This window comes from Stegodyphus dumicola, chromosome 4 (assembly GCF_044657685.1).
Source record: "Stegodyphus dumicola isolate Sdum_Otavi_A_Nest chromosome 4, ASM4465768v1".
Taxonomy (NCBI): Eukaryota; Metazoa; Arthropoda; class Arachnida; order Araneae; family Eresidae; genus Stegodyphus; species Stegodyphus dumicola.
Genome location: NC_140771.1, coordinates 233,954,822 through 233,974,822, shown reverse-complemented (window position 1 = coordinate 233,974,822; position 20,001 = coordinate 233,954,822). Strand labels below are relative to the sequence as shown.

At 31.4% G+C, this 20,001-nt stretch overlaps 1 protein-coding gene across 2 annotated transcripts in view; it reads right to left on the bottom strand.

The window, feature by feature from the left end:
* Positions 1–900: 900 nt before the first annotated feature.
* LOC118184910 (tyrosine-protein kinase CSK-like) overlaps positions 901–20,001 on the bottom strand; it is a 65,708-nt gene continuing 46,607 nt past the window's right edge. For both annotated transcript variants that reach the window (XM_035354650.2, XM_035354659.2), the window contains exons 10-13: positions 10,054–10,149; positions 9,796–9,882; positions 7,320–7,527; positions 901–4,761 (exon numbers count right to left, since the gene is read on the bottom strand). In XM_035354650.2, the coding sequence (XP_035210541.1) occupies positions 7,351–7,527; positions 9,796–9,882; positions 10,054–10,149 (360 nt within the window). In that variant the 3' untranslated portion in view covers positions 901–4,761; positions 7,320–7,350. The remainder of the gene's footprint in view (positions 4,762–7,319; positions 7,528–9,795; positions 9,883–10,053; positions 10,150–20,001) is intronic.

The following is a 20,001-nucleotide window of genomic DNA, read 5'->3' as shown; positions in this document are numbered from 1 at the left end:
CAAAAAGAAAAATTCCTAAACGTGGAAGACCATTCATTGATGGAGAGTTTGCAAAAGAATGTCTTCAGTATGCCATTGATGTGCTTTGTCCATCATAGGCTTAAGATATTTAGAACATTATCTGTCTGGTGCAACAAAGTATGGAGATGCCTGTTTCCCTTGAAGGATGGAGTTCAACAATTCATGCAATCCAAAGAGAAATCCGTTTGCGAGTTCCATGATGAGAAGTAGTAAAGAGATTTTGCATTTCTTGTCAATATAACTGGTTATCTCAATGACTTGAACTACCACTTACTGGGAAAAGGTCTACTTATTCATAATCTTCATGATTTTCAAAGGTTTTGAGACAAAATTAATCCTATGGTAAAGTCAATTGCTAAATAAGAATTCAAGTCACTTTCAAAAACTGATGGAGTTGGTGAATAAAACTACAACATGGAACTAGGACGCTTTGTACACTACATATCAAATCTGAGATTCGAATTCAAAAGCAGATTTTCAAACTTCTGTGAGAATGTTCTCTTTGCCATTCTCAGTAGACATCAAAAGTGTTTCACCTGAATTTCAGTTAGAATTCATAGATTTGCAGTGTGACTCTGAAGTAAAAAGGAAGTTTCTCGAAAATTTTACATGAATTGATTTTTATTCAAAGTATGTGTCCAAAGACAAGTATCCAGGAATGCATTGTTCGTGTCTTATATCTTTGGCAGTACCTACATATATGAACAAATGAAATCAATCAAATAAAGAACACATTTGACAGATTAATATTTGGTGATATTCTATGAATCATAACACAGACTTTACCAGATATCAAAGCTTTAATAAAGCAAAAACAATGCTAAGTTTCTTATTAAGACGGAAGGAACTTTCAAACTTTCATCTCACCAGTAATGCAAGTTTTTTTTTTTTTTTTTTTTTATTGTCAATGGGTTTTATAACAACATTATGTACTATTTATCATGTCACTTTCATAATTAAAGTACAAAGCATATAAATTTGACTTCCATTGACCTTCATTTTTTTAAACAAAAAACACAAAATATTGGACTATGTCTTAATTATTTGTAGTCCTGTAAATCTCCCTCTCTTTTATAAATTTCCTGTCAGTGCTACTTATCTGCCAGATAAGTAGCACTGACAGGAAATTTATAAAGATGTATGGCCCACAAATCTGTATAAATTTATTGATATGGCCCTCAGGCCTGAAAGGCTTGAGACCCCTATTTTAAGGTGCCACCACATAAGGTGATGGGGGTAAATCACATCAAAATATTACAAGTTACCAATTAAAGGCACATGACAAACTAGAACTATAAATAAGTTCTAATACTCAATTTAGGTTTTAAAAAAGAAAATTGATTCTTTAATATTTAATTAATGTATTATTCATTTCATACAGAAGTATTTTGAAATTTTCTAAGCACAAGAAGGTTACAAACTATTTCTAACATCCTAAAAAAATAAAACTTTTATATATATCAAAACTTAAGGATTCTTACTTCTTTCATAAAAATGACATATCAAGAAATATGTCAGACTCTCAGCAAAATTTAGCTCTTTGTGACAAGGAAGACTATTATAATAGCCATATCCTGTTTGAAAGAACATGGATGTCCATTTTACTGGTCATGTTTTTTTCTCCCTTTTCATTCTAAGCTAGGGTAGGGTGAAATGTCAAATGTGATGTCCTAGGAAATTTAACCACTTATCTTTTTTACAGGTATTAATGATCTAATTTTCACTAGTTTTCCCTTTCCATTGCTTTGCTTCAGAATTTTCCATGAACATGTTCGTGCCACAGCAACATAAAGCTTAATGTTACTGTGGAATGTTCCATGTTTTCACAATGCTTGGAGTTACTTTGCTTCATTTTATAACAACATAGCAAAAAGGAAAAGGCGATTGACCAAAGAAATAGAAAAAGTTCCTCAAGGTTTGTAAAGTGCTAATTTATATAAAAACATAGCACACAGAACAATACAAAGTACTGAAGACAAGTGTAACTTCTCTCCCATTCTTTTAAAAACTATATACTTGTACACTTTCCCCCTTTTAATTTGAAAGTGTTTTGTTATATATAATTGTGGTTTTAATAAATAGTAAAACATGTTCTCCTAGTAAGGCTGTGAAACTAATAATAATAGGTTTTTCTGCTAATTGTTACATTTGCAAAGTATTTTTCTGTTTACAAAACATGAAGTTTGTAAAATTAAGAAAATGTGTTTATAATAAATGAGTTTCACTAAAATCAGCTATAAAATAACAAATTAGGGAATTTAATAAAATAATTTTACTATAGAGGTATAACAGAATAATTGTTGTAAACATTATATGAACACTTAATTTGATAAGGTAATTAAAAATTATTTAGAAATACAGGCAACGCACACACATACACACAACAATTTTTGAAAAGAAAATTCTTGCATAAGACAAAATCATTGTGAAAATTAAACTGTATTTAATATCCATTATAAAATGTTCATGAATTTACATGAAATTAATGATATTCAAAATATAAATATGAAATTTAAAAATTACTAAAGTGAAATAAATTTCTACACGATACCGATACATAGGCTTTAAATAACAAAAAATACAGAACATAATTTCTTTTTTTTTCATTTCACAGACATCACTGGACACATGTTGACATATAACTTTAAACTTGAAATGATTACTCTAACACAGAATTTCTCAAATTATGTTCTTTGGAACTCTGATATAAAATTAAGAATTTTAGGGATGGGATTACAAATTAAATGTTACAGTGGTAGTAAATTTTACAAAGTTACAACAGTGGGTCTTATTGTAAAGCTAATTTACTAAAATGTCTTTTTAAATGCAATGTGCAATCTGCATATAATATTTATGGCTATAATACAACAGCACCTATCCAAAATATCAATAAATGATGCAAAAAGGGATCAACTGGGACCTTACCTAACTCACAAAATATGTCAAAAATCTATGTTCATTAACATGCATGTTAATGATTTTTATATTTTTAACACTAATTTTTATAAACAAAGGATTGGATACAATAACTATGATTTGTTTAAGAATAAAACCTTATCCTTTTGCTCCTGGCATGACTGGCTGTTATATTTATTTACTGTACTTAAAAAGGATAAAAAATGTAAAAGATATTTGATGAACAAACAAGAAAATACTTTGTTGATGGCATGTTCAGTTTTTTTTTGTTGTTTTTTGTTTGTTTGTTTTCATTAATGGGATCAATTGCACAAAATATGAAAGAGTTCCATGAGTAAACTTAATTTGGAAATGCCGTTCTAACACATTTTGTCAAAGCAATGACATGAAATAATTTCTGTACGGAAATTTCACATAACTTAAAATATATTGTACAACATTTAACAGTGAAAGATTTGAAATACATGAACATAAGAACTTAACAATTGAAAACATTTCAAACATCATGGAACATAAAAAAATTCATTATATTGGTTTAAAATAAAGTAATTCCAAAGTCCTCAAAATGTTAATAATATATAAAATCAATTATTCAGTTAATGTATGCTCAATAGAAAATATTCAAAATTTTGGCATTAATCAACTAATTGCTAAATCTCTTTTCCATGCAACATTTATTTGAGCAATGTTTATTTATTTATTTATTTTTGGCTTATATACAGTATAACACTTCTGTTCTAAATAAAATACCAGCAGATGCTAAAAGATACGAAGCCAAGTGAAAACTTTCTGTTAAAAAGGCCTTTTATACCTTCAGTAAAGCATAATAACTTACTTTGTACATTAACTTCTAAACTGCCTTAAAAATATGAGTAAACAAATTGCACATCAGACTTTAGATCAAAGTTTTAAAAAAATAATATTGAGAATAAAAATGAATATTTATTGCATATAAAAAGCAGTAAGTAAGGCACAACACTTAAAAAAGAGCAGATTAAATTATTTTTTACTTCTATACTTAAGTACAGACAGAAAATCATGTTCTTTGTAATAAGCCAGTAAATTGGCTTACCAGTAACACAAATAAACAAACCCAGACTAAGTGCAATGAAATAAAGTGCATCCACCTAACAAATTATAAATTCATAGAATTAATCTGCAGTTCCAGTGACTAACTATAAACAACTAAAAGCAAATAACTTCACTATAATTCAACACTGAATAAATAATTATAAGTGAAGGAAAAAAATTAAGAACATTTGCCTTAAAAATCTGTTACAAATGAAAAATTTTCCATAAAAAATAAAATATTTTGCATTACTGAAATGAAAAGTTAAAGCAATTTTTTTAATAATGTTAAACTACGTAACAATTTAAGATTCACCGAATGTTCTAAAATTTTTTAATCAACTTCATTATAACAAGTTGTATAAAACACAGAGCGTGCATATCAAATTCTATAATAAAAACAATATGAAAAATATTCTGGCCAAATATGATATGGCTCGGTAGAGTATGATGACACAAATTTACAGAAGTGATGAAATAGGACATATTTCATAAGTTAAATATACTATATTTTCATTTAAAAATGTACACAATGAAGCATGAGTGACAAGAGGCTTCATATCTATTACAGTTGTTTCCACAAATGCTGTATTTCCACTTGCAGTATGGAAGCACTGTTTCGTAGGGAGAATTGGTCAACATAAAAATGCATTCTTTGCACAAGTAAACATGCTTCACCAACACTAGAAGGCACTGCAAAACTACATTCCAAGTTACTTTCTGCATAATCTTCACATGAGCATAGCCAGGTAGGACCTGTTAAAAGATTTAAAATCTGGTCAATGTTTTACAAAAGTTTACAAGTAATAACTATGCTTTGGAATACAGTTTGAAACTGTGAGTTACTACTAATAATATAGTGCAAAATGTAGTTATTAATTGTCAAACCAGGACACATTCAAGGAAACATTTAAAAAATCTAATTTTTCCACTAAGCATGTATGATATTACAATAAGAAATTAAAAGATATGTCTAAATTAGAGCCAGGCAGGGGTGAGCATGGTGAGGCATTTGCCTCAGGTGAATAAGTAGAAGGAGCACCAAATTAGCCAAGAAAATACATAAATTTATTTTTAAAAAGAAATTTTGATTTTTAATTTCAGAATACATCAAAGAATATCAAAATAGCATTACAGCAATCCACGTGTGAAAAAAAAATAATGTTGATTTTTTCTCAAAAGAAATGAGTTTTCACAGGAGTGTACACCTTGCACACACACCACACCCACCCACCCACACATACATACATACATACATACACACACACACACACACACACACACACACACACACAAAAAAAAAAAAAAAAAAAAAAAAGAGAGAGAGAGAGAGAGAGAGAGAGAAGAAGGAGGCAGTTCTTTATCTCCTGTTCTACAGGGCTGATTGTCAAAATTTAACTTGCATTTACTATATCTCAAAAGCATGACGTAAGATATATATTAGATTTATATTCTGATCTAGTTTATTCAGTAACTTATTTTTACTTTCATCAATTTATTTGACTTTTCATCTCATGTGGTTGATAGATCCACCTGCTCATTTATTTACAAGTTTGCTTGCTCTGCAAATTTATGTCTTTAGCATTTTCTATGAAGGCATCCTTCCACGAAAGAGGTACTGCTTATGGAAATTTTGCTCACAAAGATTACATATTGTTATGAAATGTACAGGTGCGGTAAGATGGCTTCCACGCAAAGCAGTTTTAGGGTTGCCATAAAATGCGAAGGAAGGCAGGGTTGCCGCATTTGGCAAGAAATCACCCATTTGGCGACAAAATTGGCGATATGACATAGATGCATGGAGAACCTTCTGGAATGAATTCTTACCAGTTTAGCGCAGAATGTTCTCGAACACAAGCCGAAAGCTATATAAACCCTGCTGGTCTGCAGTTGGTGGGTGTGCTTCATCAAGAGGGCCAGTCAGAGTCCCTCGTCTGGAGTGCGAGTAGTTAGTATCGAGTGTGTGTCTCGTCTAGCAAGTCAGTCCGTGTGGAGTCGATTGAGTTGACAGCTGGGCAGCAAGTGCCGAGTGGGTCATCGAATGCACCAAAGGAGTCTGTTAGTGTATCGTCGGGAGAGCGTGTTGAGCTTTGGGAACGAGTGAACCGAAGACTCAGGAGCTGTGCTCGTGTATCGTCGAGTGCATAGCGAATTGTAGCGTGGAGAGTCTCAAGAGTACGTGGAGTTCCGAGAACAACCAAGCAGAGTTGGGAGCTGTACTCTGGTGCAGGAAGCTGTTTCCACCTTTATTGCCTGACAGTATGAAGGCTGTGTCACTGATGTTCCAGCGTGTTTATAGTAGATCTTTGACGACTATAAAAAAGTGTTGTTGGAGCTGCTCTGATTAATATTGGCTAAATAATGTATGTTTCGATAATTCATCAAGTGTCGTCGTTTTCACTCCAAATCTACGAACCCCGTACGAAAGTGAAGGAAGAAAATAACATAACAACTGGTGTAAGAAAAGAAGAATAAAAAACACAACAATATATTAGCAATACTTTTTAATGCATGAACTAAATCCCACAATTCTGAAAGATGCTGCTGTAAATATCATCAAGAAAAATGGAACTTCCGATGTCCCAATATAAAAAATTGTCATTATTAAAACCAATACATAACTACATAAAAATCATGATAAGTACAGCAAATAACTTTAATTATCCTTGAAATAAAGCCATTCGATAATAATATTAAATTAAACCTAAAGTAAAAGAATAAAATAGATTCTGCAATTTATACCATGAATCAAATAAAACAAAAAAAAAAAAAAAAAATTAGCAGAACATATGTTTAGATGCTAGTTTCATATATATTTCCAAGAGTGCATATAATTCACAAGATTTTACAAAGGAGATGCTACTGTAAAGTATTGCATCCATTCAACTTAAAAAGGAAGACAGCATGAAACAAGGTAGTAAAAGTTTATAAGATTTATTTTATTATTATTATTTTTTAAATCTGAGCAAGGATTCATACCAAAATTTTTTAACACAAATGCAAGTGTTTCTCAAAGTCAACACATAATTAAGAAAATGCTGGTATTTTTTCTATTGCTTGCACTAACATTTGAAAGAATGATCATATAAAAGTGAGGCATATAACTGAGATGTTTCTGCATTTTTATTATTTACTTAAAATTTTTTCATCAAGAGAAAAGGATAACAGAATTTTGAAGTTAAGTTAAACCAATAAATAAAAACGTTTACTTATCCAAGTAATTAAAAAGCAGGCAACACTTAAATTGAATGAAAGCTTTTCCCAGCAGGAAATTGAAAGCACAAAAAATAATCAAAATAGAAATATATACTCACATTACAACTTTATTTACATATATATATGCCTTCAGTCAGTGATAGCTCTGAGCTCTTCCAGTCTTTTTAAAACTTCAGAGAAAGTGGGTCGGTTTTCGGGTTCTAAGTCCCAAGCTTGTTTCATGATATCATATATTTCTGTAGGACAACCTTCTGGAGCTTCCATCCTGTAGCCTTTCTCCACATGCTTTACAACATCTGCCAATGGCTAAAATAGGGAATATACTATAAATTAATTTTTAGAACAAAGCTCTTTCTGATATCAAAATAAAGAACGTTTTAGGAACAAATAAGAATTAAGTATGTTTACTAATATTTAAATATATTTTATTTTTAATAACCTAATAATTATACTAAGTATATTTGTCTTTACAAGGTCTTTTCTGTTATGCTCTCTCTAATACATACTGCAAATCACCAGGAAAGGATTAACAAAATTTCCCAGAAACAGTTTTCAAGTTAATTTCCCTGTTTTTTCCAGATATCACTATCATAGAGCTGATAACAAGAAGTCATTATTCAGTTAAAACTTATTACAAAATGTATAACTAATGTGTTTTGTCTTAGATAAAATTCTATAGATAGTGAGCTATTGTTATTTTACACTTTACCATTATTCAGTATCCCACATTGAGTCACTTAGAGAAAGCATAATACTGAATGAATTGTAACTTTACTTATTAGCAATTTTGATTTGTATCACTTGAACAGCACAGAAAAAATACAGTATACCAAAAGTTTTCTTAACTCATTTCTGTAAAGGATTTTTTTTTTAAAATTTTATATTTTTCCTTATTTGGGGGGGGGGGGGATCTTACAAAAATTTTGTTTCAGCAATTTTGTATAAAAGCTTCAATAAAAACTACTTCAAAATCTCTCCCCCCACTTATTTGTTTCAATCAGTTAATTAATCTGCTTTTTTAACAGCTCTAAATTTATATAAATTAAGCTGTTAATTATGATAAAAGTTTCTAACTCTAATATAATATGAGAAATACGTTTATGTTTTGAATCCTAACAATACACTGAGTTATGAGCTGATTTTAGAAATCTAGTTGTCCTTTATAAAACAAAATATTTTTGATTATGAGTTACTTTTATTCACATCCACAAGTAATGAAAAATATAGTCTAAGAGGGGAAAATAATATGAAAAGACAAAATGAAGCAAACAGAAAGGTAGATTCACTGGGGTGACTACATGAAATTTTTTAAATTTATGACTGAATTTTATACTTTTTGTACTGTGACCCAAAAGTCTGTTAACACTTGAAAATTCATTAATTCATGGAATAATGTAGATACAGAGGTAAAAATTGACATGCATACTTGGAATGACATCGAGTTTCATTGAAAGAAAAAAAAAAGTACCAACATATAATGCAGGGCAGCAAAGTGTCAGTGGCACTGCATGAGAATTGTGTATGAATTGAGCAGTACTGAGAGAGGAAATCAGTCTCTTTATGACTTTGTCAGTTTTCTATCCTCACCTCTGGATGTTGGTCATAGTGTGATTCAGATTTATCACATCAATCATGATTGGACCCTTTTTCTTTGACAAAATGTCTATTCTGCTATTCAAACTGTCAGTGTGACCAGTGCCACATATGCTGGTATGTTGCAGAACCACATCATCCCTAGTCTGGTTGATAAAGACCTGTTGGAAGGTATGACTTTTATGCAGGATGACACTACACCCCATATTGCTAAACATGTGAAAGATCTCTTGCACGCATCATCTAGTAAGGATCAAGTGCTGAGACATCACTTCCATTATGCTTTGCTTTTCAGGTCCCCAGATTTAAATTCATGTGATTATTGGTTGTGGGGGGTTAACAGAATTCGCAAGTCTACCGCAATCGTCTGACCTCATTAGAGATGCTAAAACACAACATCTGACGGTAATTTTTTGTCATGTCTACAGATATGTTGTACATTGCTGTTCACAACACTGCCCCTTGACTATACATACTGTTGATGAATGACAGCCGACACACTGAACATTTGTTAAAAGGAACATAGTCTACTAAAAATCAATTGTTATGCTAATGACTGATTTTGTTATCATATGGAGTGCCATCTGTTGGTTGTTTTAAGCACTTTTTTTTTGGCTTTCAATAAAACCCCCATGACATTTCAAGCATGTGTGTCAATTTTTACTTCTTTACCTGCATTATTCAATGAATTATTGACCTTTTAAATCCTAATGGACTTTCGAATCACCTTGTATACCTCAATGAGCATTTAAATTTAACAATACTGACAGAAATTTAGTATTAATATATACACCATTTACTTTCAATATGAAAACAGCTTATAAATACTAATGAAGTAGATGTCTTCACCATGGAAATATCGAATATGAATTCTGCCATTTCTATTTTCAGTCAAAAACAAAACATCCTAGGATGATAAAACATTACATGAAGAATAAAAAAGAAAAGTAAAAAAAGCTTCTAAATTAATTTTATACTTACTATTCTTGGATAAGGCACACGACCAAAAGAATATATTTCCCACAGCAAAATTCCAAAGCTCCACATATCAGATTTATTTGAAAATTTCTGGGGTTGGGGGAAGAAAAGAAAAATTATGAAAGAATTCTGTTAAAAAAAATTTTTTACAAGAAAAATGTTATAACTTTTGAAATGTTCTAAGTATGTTAGGCATATAAATGTATGATTTTATGCATTATGCAGTTTAAACACTGATATTCTAGAATGTGTGGAACATACACTATGTCGTAAAGCTTCTGGGGCAGTCCATTTTATCGGAAATTTTCCACCTTCAAGGTTAAAAGATTTTTCTCTAGCTAACCCAAAATCACAAACCTGAAAATAAAAGAAAACTTCATGAAACATATAATATATATAGGCTACAAAATATTTTATCAGCAGTGTATGAAAAACTTCAAATCTGCATTTTTTTTTTTTTTTTTTTTTGCTATATTTCACTTACAAGCATTTTCTATGATGCCTTTTAATAATTTGCAGTATGCAAAAATGAGAAAAAAATCATATTATCTGAGATACTTGTGCAATAACTGCTATGCAGATATCATTAAAAAAATCCACCCGCTCCAGAGTTTTGCCAGTAATATCATACAATGTTATTTCTAATATAAATTTCATCTTGGAAAATTCATAAAAAATTATGAAGATGTAAATTTTTCTCTAACATTTATGTTTAGTTTTTCAGTAATTTATTATTTTTAAGCTCTTACAAAAACAGTGTTATTTGCATGATATTCTGACACATTTCAAAGCATTATACTAATTATTTAAAAAAATTTTCTAATCATCTGATGTTAACACTTTTTAAAAATCTTTTCAATTCATTTTACCGTAATTTCCGGAAGAAAGGCCGCATTAGCGTAAACGCCGCACTCGAGAAAAATGGCGGGAAAAAAATTAAAATTACACAGAAACGCCGCAATAGATTAAATTGCGCTTGACATTGTCGTGGGCCGTATAGATGCAAAAACTCAACCTAAGTCCTGATATATGACATACCAGTTAAGAAAAATGCATGAAATGAAACCATAACTCAAAAATAAATTAAAGGTAAGAAATGTATAGCTTCTGTGCCGTTTAGAGACATTTTCAAAATTTTTCCGCTCCCTTCTTACTTAAAAACTATTCAACAAGTACTTGTACATAAACTGATGGGATCTGTATTTGGCAGAATGCCAAGAAAAATCCATTCATGCTGAAGGGGAAATACGTCAGAGTTCGTTATGGCGAGGCAGGTGCAGTCGTGTCCGCCTTTGAAAAAAATTGCAGAAAAGGCAGGCGTGGGGAGAGGATGAGTCCTGGAAGATTCATCGAATGGCAGAGGAGAGAGACTATTCAAACTGATGAGAATGTTGATTTGAAAGGGGGAAGAATGTTATTGTTCTGAGATCTCGTTTAGGGTGAATAAGGCATGTAGGTCTGTTCAAGGGAAAGAATGTAAACAAAATAACGTTCGCAAAAATCAACTGAGTGGTCTTTTGTGTGCGAACAGCACCAGTCTATGCACGATGACAAGGCCATCCAAACTATGTATAATGACCATCATAGGAAATATTTTATTTTTAGTGCACCTAAACGCCGCACCCGCTGAAAATGTAAGTTTTAAACACATAAACGCCGCGGCGTTTCTTCCGGAAATTATGGTAATTACTATACATTGTTTACAATATAATGACTTTATTTTTATAAATATATAAAAAATATTCAATGATGTAAAAAACCTCCGACATCACATGCTTTCCAACAACACTGGATTTCACAACTAATTATAGATTATCACACAGTTGCAAAAATTCAGTCTGCTTATGAAGACATACTATAAAAATAAAAATGAAATATCAGTATATATAACTAATAAACGTTTTGTGAATGAAAGTTAAAATATTTCTCCCCCTAAAACAAATAAAATTTCAAATGGATTTCCCTGCATTTTTAAGATAATAGGTTAATAATTATAGATTATCACACAGTTGCAAAAATTCAGTCTGGTTATGAAGACATACTATAAAAATAAAAATGAAATATCAGTATATATAACTAATAAACATTTTGTGAATGAAAGTTAAAATATTTCTCCCCCTAAAACAAATAAAATTTCAAATGGATTTCCCTGCATTTTTAAGATAATAGGTTAATTTTGATTTAAGAAAAAGATATGTCTAACTTTCTTAATAAGATAATGTTAGAGGTAAATTTTGAACTGAAAGTGATCAATCTTTTATACTGCATGTGGAAGAAATAAGAAAACAGTTTGTTCTACTTGAAATGAATTGAATTTGATTGAAATTTGCAGTGTTTAGTAAATTTATTCTTTCAGCCACGGTGTTAAAGAACTTGATTTTATTTATTATATTTTAAAATAAGGTTATCAGTCATCTTAGCTAACTTTCTATAAAACTGAAATTAACTTTAAAAACCATGCATAATTTTTCTGGAATATATACACTTTTAATATGGAACAGAAAATTAAAAAATATGTAAATAAAAATATAATTTAAACTACTAGTAACCCCCTTAATTGCCCCTCTCTATTCTAAAAACCACAATACTTTTTCTGGACTGTGCCATTTCTAGATTATTCCATCTTGTATCCCTTATATAACATTGATGACATAGCTAAGTCAAACCCAAAAATTTTGAGAACTGAAACTTTCTAACTTGAACCTGGTGAGCCTCCATATCAGATAACTGCACACTTAAGTTTCAGCTTTCCTGCAACCAAGAAGCTACTTTGCTTTGCCGTGCTGCTAACTACGCCATTATCTAAAATGTGATACACTATTAAAAATTGTGGGGTGCATATTACATCCATGATCATGTGTAATGAAAAATATGTTTCAATAATTAGTTCATGTCTAACAAAAAAAAAAATTATATTCCATTCAGCCCAGCGCTTAATCTATGAATCTTGGTGAGAGAGAACGTTCTCTTTGACTCTGGCTCTTTGCTGATATAATTATAGCCATCAAGCGGATGTGTGTCAGGGGTAAAATGAGTCCTGAATCTGACTCCTAAGTATGAATGTAAAGTTGGTGGTTACGCTTTCGCTCCCCATATTTGGTTGCATTAGTGGATACTGCCTGAAGACGATGTATAGAACGCACTTGAGCTGTTTATCTCAGTATTTTACTTTTATTGTACTCACTGTCACTTAACGCACATTTAAGAACACAAATTTTCCTTCCTGTGAGGATAACCATTGATAACAATACACTAGATACCATGGCATGGTGAGAAATTTATAAGTTCCTAAACAAACTCCCCCAAATTTATAGCTCTTCTTAAAGGGAAAGATTTCCGCATGCGAGTGATGAGACTTTACTTACACGTCTTGTGTTCTCATGAGCTCGTATTTCTAGGGAAATAGAGTACTGCAAGATCTGCTTATTGTTAAACTAAAACGTTAGGAATTCATTTTTTTTCCTTGAAATTGTGGCTCAATTTTATAAAAAGAAGTACCAGAGCTCATCTTGTTTAGAGCTCCGTTATGCTTCGGCTAGAATTGTAATTTATTTTAATTGAGAAGTACCAGAGCCGGGCTCCGGTGCAATTTAAGCACTGATTCAGCCACGTCTGTCTACAAGTCTCTCTTTCAAGTATCATCTTTCTAACTATAAAGTAGTCTCTCCATATTACAATGCAGACAACCATCACCAATCCATTGCTGCTTTCTCCAAGTCTTCCTGTTATATTTATATAGTCAGCACTCTTCCAGGAAATTGCCAGTACAGTCACACGCCGTTAATCCGGACCTCAAAGCTACAAATTTTTTGCGCATGCATGTAATACCTTTACACATGCGAATAATACGTTTATGCATGCGCGTTTAATGTATAACAGACGGTACAAACTAGGCTAAAATTATCTAATTATCTATTTCAGTTAATGTTGCAGATTGCGTTGTTCCTTAATCTTCAAATTGGATCCGGCTTATTATTTTTTGCAGACCTTTAGAGCAATTTTATAAAGTTGGAACTTTCGATTATGTCAAATAGAATTTCCAATGCTGGATAGACAAAGGGAAAGAATGTTTCGATGTCCATCAAACAAAAAGTGGAATAGCTGCAAAAAACTGATAAAGGCTCCTTTGTTTTCTAACCATTCCGAAATCTGTTTATCAATTTCACGCTGCTCTGAGGGGATCTTCAGGGCAGATGTTTTTATTTTATTCGGCTTATGATTCCTTACTAAATGTAGTATTTCATCTCGATGTACTCCGTCTTTGATATGATTAAAATCAAATTCCTCATCATTATAAATATCATGAATACAAATCAAATAGTTTTCTGGTTGCAATTTTCTAATTTCGACTACGCGTAATGTATGCTTTACTCATGCGTGTTGAAAGAAATGTTCAATATAGTAAACAAATAAATATTAAACTTTTTTTTTGGTAAATTTTGATACCCTTTAGATCATAATTGCTCTTTATTTCATAAATTACGGTTTCATATTTTTAATTTCTGCATGCCACCTTACCAGATTTAAACTGATGATCTATAATCCGAAAAATCGATAATCAGGAATCGCCGTAGTCGAACGAGTCTGGATTAAAGACTTTTGACTGTAATTTATTTACTTTTCTATACACGTATTGTTCTACCTTATTTTTATGTATGTACTATTCTCCTTCTTTTTATTTTATTTTCATATGTTTTTGAGGCATAAGCAATATAAATATTAAATTTATTTTAAGTTTATTAAAAATTTTAAATAGTTTTATCATAGTTCTCTTAAGTTTTCACATTTCTAATTTAAATTAGCAATAGTAGATTTATACTTCCTTTCCTAGGACATAATCATAAAAATTACTACCACTTGTTGTTTTGTATTAGCTGAGAAATATTTGGCGACAGAGGAGAATCTTGTCTAATAGAGCATGCGCTACCTGAAATATATTCTGTGAGAAACTTGATTTTTGTTGTACATTCGAAGTTGCGATTCATATGTTACACTGTAAGAAAGAAACCTAGCACCAGAGTGTCGCTATGGAAAATAAATTTATTGAAAGTTAGAGCAGGTATTTCTGTGTAATGTGTATGCTGTTATTTTATTGTGATATATAGCTATCGACGGGAAACAGAAGAAGTCAAAACAAGTTTTTGGCCGGTCAGAGCCGGAACAGCTAATGAAGTTTATGCGACTGTGATATTACTTTCAGTTCTGTGAAATGAAGGATTACTTTGGATACTTCCAGATTGAAGTTCTGTAGAAACAAAATGGTAAGTACCTTCCCCCTTTTTTGAAGCTCATTGTACATTTTTGAAGTTCTTTATTTGTTTATTGACTTTTGTTAATTAAAATGTCACTAAAGGAGATATTAGTGAAAAAATGTATATTGAAAACACAGTTAATAGAGTTAAAACAAAATGTTGTGGACGAAAATGTCCAAAGAAGTGATTTGGAAGTACTGAAGAATAAGTTTAAAGTGCTTGAGACAGAGATAAAGTCAATTTCGATTCTTTGTTCGGATTATGTACTGAAGAAAGTATTGATGCTTACGTAAAAGAGAAAGAAGAGATTGACAATATTCTCTTAGTAGATGTAGAAGTCAAATTAAATCGTAAATTAGTTAAACTTTCCACAGAAATTAAATCAGAGCCTTCGGTTTGCACAAATACTGAGAACAATGTTAAATTACCCAAAATTAGTTTTCCAATGTTTTCGGGTAACTTACACGAGTGGCTTTCATTTAAAGATATATTTTTAGCCAGTGTTGATTCAAATACTAATTTAACAGATGCAGTCAAATTACAGTATTTAAAATCTGCGCTAAAAGGAGATGCTTATTGTATTGTGCAGTCAATATCCCTAGTTGACTCTAATTAAAAATTAGCCATTTCATTACTAGAAGAAAGGTTCCCTAATCACCGCAAACAAGTGTATGCTCATCTGAAACGATTTATGAATATGCATCTTATGCACAATGAGTCTGCATCAGCAATATTAAACTTAATTGACATTACAAATGAATGCGTGAGATCACTAGAAGTTTTAAATCAGAGCGTTCAAGGGTTTTCTTCCAATGTATTTGCATACATTTTAGGGCAAAAATTAAATCCTAACACCAAAATATGGTGGGAAAGAAAATTAGAGAAGGAGAATTTGCCTAATTTAACAGATCTTATAGAATTTCTTAAAGATCATGCAAGAACTCTCAACGCTTCAAAGAGTGTGACTAATACAAAAAAAGTTACACATACAGTTACTGCTGTCGTTTCTAATGCAAATAAAAAACATATACAGAATTCGTGTAGATTATGTAATATGAGCAATCACAAGCTTTTTAACTGTCCTAAATTTTAGAAATAAAGTGTAAAAGAAAGGATAGAATTTGTGAAAAAACAGAATTTATGTTTTGTTGTTTTAATTTGCACAGAGCTAGAAATTGCCGTTATAATTACTTGTGCAAGAAGTGTAAGAAAAAACATAGCTTTCTTTTATGTTATCAAAACAAAAATAATTCCGTTGGTACCACAGTAAAAAGTGCAGACACTTTAGATCAGGAGTTGGGTGATCAAAACAGCAATGCGTTAAATATGCATGCACCTGCATTTCAAGCTAAAACTCAAAATGAAACCTTTACAGCCACTACGGGTACTAACAGTGGGAAAAATATGATTTTATCTACTGCCTTTGTATTCATTGAGACTAAAGATGGAACTTTAATTAAGGTAAAAGCATTATATGATAGTGGAAGTGTTTCTTGTTTTTGTGCCGCTGAATTAGTAGATATACTTAATTTAAAAAGGGAAAACACAAATATTTCAGTTTGCAGTATATCAGGTATTTCAACTACGATAAAAAGAAAAGCAGTTGCCCTTATCTGTAATCAGGAACAAACGTATAAAAGGAAACTAGAGGTTTTGGTAATTCCAAAAATAGCAGGTTTAACCCCCACAAAGTTTATTGACGTTAGTAACCTTGTGATTATTGAGAAGGTAAATTTAGCGGATCAGGAATTTTATAAACCAGAGTAAGTAAACCTGCTGCTCGGCGCAGAAGTTTTTTATGATATGTTACGAGCTGGTAAAATCTACGTTCCTCACACAGGCTTGATATTACAAAATATTGTGTTTGGACATATAGTTAGTGGAAATATAAATGATTCATGGAGAATTAATTTATTGTATTGTGGGTTAATAAATGATAATTCAGAGAATGAATTGAAAATGTTTTTCGAACTAGAATCATTAGGAATTAAAGATGATCCTTATTGTCAAGAGGAAGACAAAGCATTGAAAATATTTAATAAGACAGTTTGTTTTAAAGCTGGTCACTACAAGGTTACTTTACCCTGGAAAAGGGACCGGAATGAATTAGCTGATAATTACCAAGTAGTGGAAAACAGATTAAAAACTCTTGCAAAGGAATGAATTATGACAAAACACTGTTTTCTACATATAGTGAAATATTAGATGATTATCTCAAGCAAGGTATTATTGAGAAAGTTTCAGATGGAAATATACCTATCCGTAAACCAGTCTTTTATCTACCACAGCAACCAGTATTTAGAGAAACCAGTGCTTCAACGAAGACTAGAATAGTGTTTGATGGCAGCTCACATGAGTTCGGGCAGTTATCATTGAACGATTGGCTATGGACAGGGACTATTTTGAATCCTAACATGTTCCATCTGCAAATTAATTTCCGATTAAATAAAGTTGCAATTTCAGCGGATGTGGAAAAAGCACCTTTGCAGATTGCTTTGGCAGAAAAGGTGGTGAAAAAAGAAAAATGCGGTGCGATTCCTGTTTGTGGAAAACACACAATTAAATGATCTAAAACTAGCGACATACAGATTCAAGCGTATAAATTTTGGGATTAAGTCTGTAGAAAGCTATATATAGCTATTGATGGGAAATAGAAGAAGTCAAAACACTTGTTGCTATGGAAATGTTTCCATGGACGTTGAAAGGCAAGTTATGTGTTCTTATCCCCTATGGGTCAGAATATGTTTCAATTCACAGTTCAGGCTATATCTGAATTTGTCAGTAAGCAGCAGATGGTCTCATTCCTCTTAGCTGCACTAAACATGATGTTGACTTTTCCTTAAACAAGCACACAACTGGATTAGGTTTTGAACTGCTTTGTATATATTCATATATATATATGTGTGTGTGTATAAAATATAAAAAATATGATGGCTTTGCTCTACACAAACAGGCAATCTCTAATTAACTTTCTGCAATTTCAGAACTCCCCCCCCCCAGACCAGTACTTTCGAGAAGATTCTGGCCTGTTATGTAACCGCTACTATAAATATAGAGTTCGTGCCATTTTTCGTCAGACTGCTTTTCTCCTCCTCCTGCTATCAGACCTTTGCTGCCGCTCTTTCCGTCTTTCTTTGTTTGAATAGTATGACACAATAAATTTAAAGTTAATCCTATCTAGTTTAAATTACTATTGCATATGTAATTTTGGAGAATCTAAAAGAATAATGATTTGCCATTTGAATTGAACAAAAATGTGTAATTAGAAGCTAAATCCTTTGGTGTCATCATTTCTGCTAGATCCCACTTCGCCAAACAACGCATGGACTCACATGCCAAAGTTTGTGACTCCCAGCCATGATGACTGCAAGCTGATTACTCTTTTATGTTCCCGGAAATATTACACACACACACATATATATGCATGTGTGTAAGGTGTAAAATATAAAAAAAAACAAAGTTTAATTTGGCAAGACTCCTTTTTATTTCTCACTTTTAATTTGGCTATCACCCCTTTCTGTTCTAAAAGTAGAAATTGTTTATAATAATTTTGCTGGACTGCACCTTTCAAAATTAATCATTTCATGTTTGCTTGTGTAATTCTGCTGCAATGTGGTAAGTCCTCCGGGAATCAGATTAAAGAAATAGCTTACTATATATATGGTCCCTTTGTTTTCTACTCTGCTTGCTACTACTTAGATGTGTTGTGTAGCCTCTGTTAGCTATTATCCATTGTTCAGAAAATATAAGCCGTACAGAAGCATGAGGTGCAGAGCACATCCATAATTTTGAATTGTAAAGAAGAATATATGTTCTACAATGTATTTATCAAGAAGCAAATTATGTCATATTAACTTCAGCCACAACTACTAGTTTTTTTTTTTTTTTTTTTTTTTTTTCATTATGCATCTCAGGTAACTACGCAGTACAACCTCTCCAAGAGCAAAGAAACACTTATCACAGAGCAAAGAAACACTGCAACTATTCCTGGGTCATCTAATTATATATATGTAAAATTTGTAGGTAAATTAGCATCTGTTGATGACTACTAGGCACCATGAAATCATTACAGCATGGACAAGTTATGCCTTTTCAGTGTCATCAATGAAAAAAGCACGTAAAAATTAATTAACACATGCTTTTTTCTTCTTTTTGAGATTCTGTGCTTTTGTTGTTTTTTTATTTGACATGAACATTTTGAAATATGATGGACAAATTTAGGTCTCTGATTCAGCACATTATTAGCTATCTATCTTTACAAAACACCTTCTCATGTATACATGCCAAATAAAGCAACTAAATAACTAAATACACAAAAAAATTAACAAAATCCATAACAGATAAGGGTATTTTCAATTGAAAAGTAGTGAGTAACTTCAATGACGAATAATAAATGCAGTTTTAATCAGTTAATACAGAAATTCAGCATTTAAAGAAAATTTATAGATGGGTAATTTCTTGTCTGTTGCTAGTGAGATTGGAACTCCGAACTGAAGTCATCAGCAGACACACCAAATAACACATAGCAATGTTTCTTATACAATACACATTTTATGTAATGGAATGACTGTTTTTTTTTCCTCCCCTTATTCAAATTCCACAGAAGATACATAAAATTTAATGACCAAACAATTTAAGCTGGTGATAAATAATACAAAACAGAACCAGCACACTCAATTCCCAAATCATATTTATATTGCAAAATTATGTGCTAAATGTTTCTAAAATAAGAAGTTATATGGTTTTGAATACTATATTTAAAGGAAAAATTTCACATTTTATTAATTAGCTTTCACATTTAAAAGTATTATTTAACAATTATTATTACAATTTAACTAATAAATAGCAATTACATCAAATACCTTACACTATTCAATATTTTATTTCCAGACAATCACGCAGCTTTAAAAGTGACAAAAGTTCAGCGGCAATGGATAAAGGATTTAAATATTTCATA